Source organism: Homalodisca vitripennis, unplaced genomic scaffold (assembly GCF_021130785.1).
Source record: "Homalodisca vitripennis isolate AUS2020 unplaced genomic scaffold, UT_GWSS_2.1 ScUCBcl_5879;HRSCAF=12827, whole genome shotgun sequence".
Taxonomy (NCBI): Eukaryota; Metazoa; Arthropoda; class Insecta; order Hemiptera; family Cicadellidae; genus Homalodisca; species Homalodisca vitripennis.
Genome location: NW_025781989.1, coordinates 27,634 through 36,724, shown reverse-complemented (window position 1 = coordinate 36,724; position 9,091 = coordinate 27,634). Strand labels below are relative to the sequence as shown.

General features: G+C 31.3%; 1 protein-coding gene across 1 annotated transcript; it reads right to left on the bottom strand.

Moving 5' to 3' along the window:
* Positions 1-311: 311 nt before the first annotated feature.
* On the bottom strand, positions 312-5,959 carry LOC124373550 (putative glutathione-specific gamma-glutamylcyclotransferase 2). The gene is made up of 2 exons (XM_046831911.1): positions 5,561-5,959; positions 312-365 (listed from the first exon to the last, which is right to left on the bottom strand). Exons 1-2 carry the CDS (start codon positions 5,720-5,722, stop codon positions 312-314), a joined length of 216 nt encoding a protein of 71 aa, XP_046687867.1. The 5' UTR covers positions 5,723-5,959.
* Positions 5,960-9,091: the final 3,132 nt, after the last annotated feature.

Genomic DNA, 9,091 nt, shown 5'->3' with positions numbered 1-9,091 from the left:
AAACAGAAGGTCGCATAAGGATATTCAATACCTTAAGGCATTTTTGTTAGTCAGTCCTGTTATCAAGACAAAATATAACAATTTTCTGGTGTCCCACTTAGATTTTCATACTTCCAAAGTAGAATTCATAATAGAGTAATAATATTCAGAAATCTCACAGATTCAAAAGAATTTATTCAAATTTGTAAAAGATACTCTATAACTGACATTAACCAGAGTAATGTGTAGTATTCTTCTAAATTTGAAAATCTATTAAATTAACAAAATACTCTACTCTTATAAATTGAGTTTATTTATAAGGTGATTGAGGACTAGATCCTTACCTCAGGATTTGAAGAAGGAATTAAGGTCACCACACGACCAGGCTGTAACATTAAACAAAAATTTAAACACTTTTTTCCCATAACTAAGTTTATTATATTTAAATGTTATTAAACAAAATAATTAAATCTAAAGAGGTAATTTTAGAATTGTCATCAGTAGTGTCCCAAAACCCAATAAAGTATATGGAAATCTTTGAAGAATATTCCATTTTGAGTGTTTACAAACATAAAAACAAAAGATTATAAAAATAAAATTAACAATTTGTACTTTCTAAAACTTAAATAAATTAATAAATAAGTAAATAAAAACTTAAGTAAATGTTAAACAAAGGTTGTTTTTGGGCATTTTGCAGACATTAAATAAATATGTAAAAACTCTTTTTTACTTTAAACATACAAATACATAGGTAGGCCTATCATTTTGTTCACAAAAAGGTAAATATGAAAAATATTATGAGATATAACATAAATTATTTTTAAATGTGCTGTATAAATCAAAATTATAAAAACCAGTTTTGTGAATAATAAACTTCCAAGACAGCCAAAACATTTAAAATTTATTCTAGTTTATTATGATTTTAAATGATTAAAATGTATTATATTCCCTCCTGATCGATAATAAGCGAGACCGAACAGAGCTCTGTGCAGTAAGGCATCTACTGCAGTCAATGTGTTAAGAAAACCCTATTAGTTTCATGTTTTGTTTGTTGTTTTTTTATGACTTCAAGCACATAAACAGAAACAGTACATAAAAATCATAATTTTATAGAGTGGAAACAAATGAAAAAAAAAATACAATTGTAGCATAAAAACGTACTTTATATTGTCTGGACCCCACTATTTTTTATTAACAGTTTTTTTACTGGGGACTTAAAAATACATTACTAGAAATAACAGAACTTATTTAACTTACTGTGAAAATTACATGTCATTAATGAAGATTGGTTCTCGTTTTTTGCCTCCCAAAAGGGTGTGATATCAGTGAGGAGACCTAATATTCGTTATTAGGCTATTATAAGTAAGTTAATAAATACATACTATTACAAATATAAACATTTTAAGAGCGCTCAAGTGAACTGAGCTTGAATTTAGGGATTATCTCGAGGGACGTTTTTTTTTCGCCAGAAGTGTGGGGTGGAGCCAACCATGTCCAACGTAATCTGATATCGGAAAAGTTGGAAGATTTGGGACATGTTCTGAGGAGCACTTCTAGCAAAAAAAATAATAACATCCCTCGAGATAAGTAATCCAAATTGAACCTCAGATCACGTAAGCGCTTGTAAAGTGTATCTTTCTGATACTACTAATAACATATTTATGATAACCTAATCTACATCTGTTTATATCGCGTAGGTTTGGCATACCACATAAATATACCTACGCCATCTGTAGGCATATTAGATTTGAAAGGCAATTATGGTCACACTCTGTGTTATAAAATATTATTCTTCATTTCAAATCTACTTGAATACTGAAATAAAAAAAAAAATATATAAATTGGTTTATTTTGCAAAACCAGGAAAATGGTTGTTTATACAGATTACCCATTTAACATGTTGACTGTGGCAAACACAGTAGTGCATGGTGGATGCTAAAAGTACACAAGATCACTCAGTAGAGAACAACAGTATGTCTTCCAAGTCATTGGTCTCATTACGGGGCATGGTCACCTGAAGAAGCATCTACACAGAGTTTGGTATCCTTCAGGAGGATCCGCTCTGTGGAAGGTGTAATGAGCAGGAGGAGACTGCTGAGCACCTGCTCTTTGATTGCCCAGCAATAGCAAGAGAGCGGTATGCCATCTTTGGTAGCTTGAAACAGGGGTGGCGAGTTTTTCCCAGGAGGACTTGATAGGTTGTTTTCGGCGGTTTGTTGAACTGCTGAAGTTGTAGACTGGTAGTCCTCATGGGTGTTTTCGGGGTGCGCAAAAGGCCCTTGAGGCTTAAGTGCATGGCATAGGCCGCCCCAAAGAAAGAAAGAAAGAAAAAAAAAGGTATAGTGCGCACTTAAGCGGACACACCTATTTTTGTTAAACAAGTGGGTCCATTAGGGTCAATGTAACTCCCATTTGTATGTTGTAAAAATATTGTACACTTTTTACAACATTGTAGCAATCCAACAAGCAATCCAGCAATCCAACAATATCTAAGTGGAAATTTTTTTGTTAGAAACTGGAAATATCATAAAACATTACTCTAGAGATCAAATGACGAAAAAGAAATAATAGTATGCGCATCAATGCACATCAAACCCAATGATTTTCAAGTATGTTTTTATTAGCCTATATATCTTATAGAATCTAAGTTACTTTTTTTGTTTATACACTTGCCCATTTATGTACTGAACATTTTCAAACTCTACACAATTAATAAAGTTTTAACAATATTTTTGTGAAAATTAAAGCTCCCTAACAATAGTAGAAACAAAATGGTGACATATAGAAAATGTTACAATTTTGCTCCCTATAAAAATTCATTTCTTGAATTACCTGATTTGATTACTGCGTTTTAGTTTTAAAGAACAACTGTTTAATAACGCACATTGTTGAAAACAGCTTTTTGACTGAAGAATTTTGCTTGTGCTATAAAAACATAACCTAACCTCCTCCATTACAGTTTTACTGATATTGAAGTTCAGAGAAATGTCCTCTAATGCTCTAATGTTGAACAAAAAGTGAAATGTTGTGCGTGGTGAAGTGTTGAACGTGGGCTATTGTTTTTGGCAACATTACAGAAGCAATTAGACAATTTCAGGTTGCCTACCCAGAAATTGAACCACCTAGCAATCCAACAATAACTAAGTGGAAAATCTTTTGTTAGAAACCTGGAAATATCATAAAACATTACTCTAGAGGATCAAATGACGAAAAAAGAAATAATAGTATGCGCATCAATTCTCCTCTCTCCAGCAAACTGAAATCGCTAAGGAAGGTTTGAACTTGAAATTGGTGTTCCAAAGTCTTCAGTACAGAGAATAATTAAGAAAAACTAAATTAAATATTACAAAAGTCACCTAGTCCATAATCTTTTTGAAGATGGTCAGGACAGAGAAGTGGAATTTTGTTCTCATAATTTAGTTTCATGAGCTAGATCCTGATTGGCATACTCAAATTAATTATTCAGACAAATCCATTTTCTACTACAATGTCCTGTAAATAGGCATAATTGTAATTAATTAAAACACCGGTAATCCACACATTCTTGAACAATTCTCCTCAAATCAAAAGGAATTACTTTGTAATTAGTTGTAACTGACAGCTACCCAAACAGAGAGCTGCTGATGGGGTGCTATCTTACAACATTTCAGACAGTACAATAAATGGGAATAGGTATGAACAGGTTTTAAATGAACAAGTCTTGCCTGGTTCCAGAAATGGATGAAGCAATCTTCCAACAAGATGGTGCTTCCTCCTCATTTTGCAAATCCTGTCAAAACGATTTCTAAATTACAACCTTCATTGGTGTTGGATTGGCCGTTGAAGTGTTTTTTAGATTGGCCACCACAAAACACCATACACCACCACCAACAAGCGCCACCACCACAACAACAACAGCCAAGCCAACACCCCGATCCCCGGATTTAACTGGTGTGTGATTTCTTTTCTATTGAGGTTACTTTAAAGGAACAATTTTATACTCGTAGCTTCAATAATGAGAAATTAAATAACAATCAATTAAAGAGGAACTTCTCCAATTACCCGCAGAATTTCCTTTGCAAAGAGCTTACGATTAATTTATTAAGCGCAGTTTATTTTTTTTTTTTTTTTTTTTTTTTTTTTTTTTTTTTTTGTTTTTTTTGTTTTTTTTTTTTTTATCAGTGTGTCAGCCTATGAATGGATTGGCAGTTCAATAACTGTGGACTGTAATTGTAGGGGGGGGTTTTTTAATAAAATTTTATTTTCAGAACCCTATAATAACTAGGCTATTATATTTTTTGTAATAAAAACTAAATTTCCTACAATTTAAAGGCTATGGCGTGGGTTGGATTTTTTTAACACAAAGTTATATTTTATTATGAATGGGGATATTTTTATGTAATAGTAGTGGGTAGGGTACGTATAAGCGGACCCGCCGGTTTTTTTTATATCGAAGAATATAATCATCGATACTTAATATTCGCATCTCGAATCCTAGACTATCAATTGATATAAAATATCTGTAGTCCTAAATAAACAATTAGCCTATGTGTTTTAATTTTAAAAAACGCAGGAAATATAAATATGTAGACATATAGGAAAACTCATAAATAATTAAGAAAATTACATAACTTAAATAATAAATCAACCAAGACGAGAATGATCAAACAGGAAAACTGTTTATAAAGAAATATGTCATAATTATTGATTATACACACGTAATTATAGATTATTACGTGTATGTATAATAAAAATTATTATTATTGTTGTTATATATACACGTGATCGTATTTATAATAATAACACGATTACATGTATTATTTGTGTTTAGAGCTGTTGATTTAGATTAAGTTAATTGTTTAAAATAATCAATCTGTAGCGATTGGTTGTATCGATGTTTATGATTATTTAATATTGTTTGCCAATTTCGATATAAAAAACCGGGTCTGCTTATCATACCCTACCCAAATTTGTTCGTCTTCAGTTTTCCTAATTTTGGTTATAATAATTTGTTTGATCACATGTTAGATTCATATTTTAATTTGAAACATATGATTGTTTGTTTGAAGGTTATTTTTGACGATGGAAGGATTGTGAAGGAAACAGGATTTTTCCGAACATTTGCCATCGTTCAGTGAAACAATGAATCAGTAACACTACGTTTCGAGATCTGCAATCTGATCTCTTCTTCAGGTAAAGAACTAACCTAATACATGTATTAGATGGCAAATGTCCGGAAAAATCCTGTTTCCTTCATATGAATTGTTATTGAGAACTATAGATACTTTATATCGATTGATAGTCTAGGATTTGAGATGCGAATATTAGGTATCGATGATTACATTCTTCGATATATAAAACCGGGTCCGCTTATAATCATACCCTATCCTTTACAAAAATTTTTGCACATTTTAGAATTTCTGATAAATGTTTGTAGGGTTAAGTGTTAACTACATGCATTATAGCTAATATTATAAGATTCCTAATATAGTAAGATAGCTATACATTACTCAAGATCACTGAATAGAGCCAGTGACATGTTAAAAGTTAATGCATTAACAAGAATCATAGGCTATTTTTGAATATGAATGTCCCCACTCACCTTTTCTGGGATCCCCCTATGATCTACGCTGGATTGATAAAATCTTCTTAAATATCCCTTGATAAATCCCACTTTCTTCTTTGCATAAGGAAAATCAGTTTTCCATAATAGAGAGCCATAACCAAATATCCACAAGGGATTATTATCACTCGTTTCAGACATTCTAAGATTACTGAGTATCTATTTTTGAATATTTTGAATTAAATAATCTAAAATAATCCGTAATTTATTTTGTTTTTGAAACATCCTAAATCTTATCAAAATGTTTTAAATGTGAGGTTACCTAACCTCACATTTTGGCCATTGTCAGGCATTAGGTTTAATTTGATCTTTTTTCCCTTCGCCACTCTCATCTCACTGTCTGACTCAAGACTCAATGCATGCTATCATGAATCTACTTACCAACTTTACATTGCCACATATGTGTATGACTGAAAAAATATCAATAAAAGAAGGAGTTTGTATAATTTATACAACTGAACAGCCCGGTAACAAAAAATAACTGATTAGTGGATTTACAGGTTTCTTCTCAAATATTATTACATTAAGTTAAAGGAAATCACGTCAAAACAAGAAATTGTTTTACTAATGTTTTTATTGATCGATATTTACTAATTCTTGTCTTATCCAATTTATATGTAAAATATAGTAATAGCAAGCATTAGAGAATATAGTTCAATAAAAACACGAACTAGTAAAAAGATTCTACATATTATGACACGTAAAAAAGTGTTATAAATGTGCATGAATGGATTTTGATTTTAACGTTTTTTTGCCAAACCTTGCATTGTTATAATAGTACTACTCATAATAGTCCTGTGTGTTATTTATTATCATGCTGTAAATTGAGATGTGGATATAGAGCCTACGGATCTTTATGTGGCATTTGACGATTCTTGGCAAAAGCGAGGCCACCAATCATTGAATGTCATAGTTTCACTTACCTCTGCAAATACTGATATGTTCATGCGATTGAAGTTCACTAAATGAGTAAGCATTGCTTCTGTCTAAATAAAATGCAAACTGGCGATACAGAGAACTGTATTGCTAATTGCATAGGCACAAGTGGCGAGCTGGAATCAGAAGCAGCAGTAACTAATTTTTAAAGATAACTAGAAATATAATGCGTGATATATAATTATCACGGAGATGGAGAATTTATTCCTTATTCATCAGTTTGTGAATCAAAGCCATATAATGAGGTTAGAATAAATAAGCACAAGCTTGTATGTGTATGTCACAAATAAAAAAGAACGGGCACACGTTTTTACGCACTTTGAAAATGAAGTCCTAGAATACAATTATTAGATGAAAAATTCTTATACAACATTAGGTATAGTATTAATTATTATTAGAGAACTTTCAAATACTTAATTATTGAGAAAATGTCTAGCAGGAAAAATCCAAAATCTCCACAAGTCTCTGAACAATCTAATTTGGTCCCGTGTCCCAAAAAGGGCATTTGTTAAACTAAACAAACTCAATTTTGGAGTACAAGATGCTGTGTTATCCTTCAATGATGGATATTCTAATTAGTGTAAAGTTTTAGAACGTTTAGGATTGAAAATAGTGTATGGTTGTATGACGTTTAGTATTGAAAATAGGACATAATTTGCTTGCAGCTATGCAACACTTGGACAATGGACGAATACAGAAAAGCGAAAAAAAGTTACTGAAGAATTAGAAACAAATCAGACTAAACAGAAATTTAATATCAAAGAAGTTTGACGACCAGTATCTCAATGCAAAAGATTCAGAAAATCCCATCATATTCAGCTGGTGACTAATTTGTTAATTTGTTTGATTTAGTAGTCTTTCTCAGTTCTTATGATTTGCATTTTAGTAGCCCTTTCAGATAGCATCACTACATTTTCAGGGTAGGTTCACAAAAGTCTAATGTAGTTTATCTGCAAGAGAGTTTAAAGATTATATCTCAAGAAAATATTTCAGTAAAAAGTTACTTTTGTAAAAAAATTACAATGTTTGTTTTTGTTCTAATGCTAAAATCTTGTACAGGGAACTAAATAATGAACTTCTCTTTAAAACAAAATAAACTTCAAAGCTCTAGTTCTTATAGTTTTTGCACTACATGGCAAAAACTAGCCATGGCATAAGTTTGTAAGATTTCCCTTACTAATTAATATATTGAATTTAATTCCTTCCACAACATCCAGTTATTTAAATATCTGGATGCATTCACTCTTTCTAACTAGAATATTACAATAAATTGTGAATTGTTTTCTTTACTCATCAAAGAATACGATTTGAGTACCTATCCCCTTTCTTGTCTTTCTTGTACAATTCCTCTATAACTCAGGATGTTGTGACAACAGATTTAAAGATTATTAAAGCTATTCCAATTCTAAAACCATAGATATTACTCAATTTTTCAAAAAACGTTTGAGAAATTTGTATAAGCCTGCATCATTTACAATCTAATATGCATTATTGAATTAAAGTACACAAATTTCTTTCATTAATGTTTCTTAAAATCGATAATGTAATAAGTCCACCTCAATTTGGATTTCATCATAATCCCTCCACAATCACAGCTGTATCTTTATTTCTACGAAAAGCTGTGGCTTCTGTTAAGTCAAAATAAGCATACTTGGACTCCTTTTTTTAAGTAAATAAGGCTCTTCACGTTGTTGCCTACAGGCTGTCAGGGTTTCTTAAGATGGATATTTGAGTTAAAATGAAATGATATAGTTTTTCCTGGAAGTTTTTTCTTCGGAATTTCAATAGAATGTTTGTTACGTTTGGGTTTTTTAGATAATCTGGGGGTCTCAGACCGCAAGAGTGCTGTGGAGAATACTTTTCAGCCAATTGGTGTCATAACACTACCCTCTTTATTAATTTATCATTGTATTCGTTTTGTTTTTAATAATAGCAATGTGTTTCTCCAGCTAATGCAAACAACATTTTCTAGTCATCAAAAACTTTAGTAAAAGATTTAATTTAAAAATAAGGAAAATTTATAAGTTATTGATTGATAAGTAAATAAGCCAGTGTCTCGTATAATCTTTTTTATGTTTGAAAGCTCAACAAAAAATGTGACTAATTATGTTTCAGCTTACTTTTACTGCCTTCATGATGTTCTAACTTTGAAAAATCTGCCTGCAGAAGATTTTTTAAATTTCAGAACTGAGTATTATATTTACTTGCAATTCATTCTCACGTTCCATGTAGCCAATCTTTTAGTTCGAAATAAATCACATTGCTCTTCAACTGGGTCCTTGGTTTTCAGACGTTCTACTTCAAGATTTGTGTCTGAGTTAGTCATTTTTGAAGTGTTGGATCTAATGTGGTAGAGTTGGATGTTGATGAAAGAACCCCTAGTGTGTCATGGTCGACCGGATCCAAAGTGCGAGATTCACTGATGGTTTGAGTATGCAGGTTTCATGATAAGATTGAAAAACCCAGTTATCTTATGAAACTTTTTCAGAACTTCTCTTTGCTGTTTTTCAGCCAATCGTTTATGAAAATTCGATTCTCTCTGTTTTGAAAAAATCATTACAGTTAATTACAGTC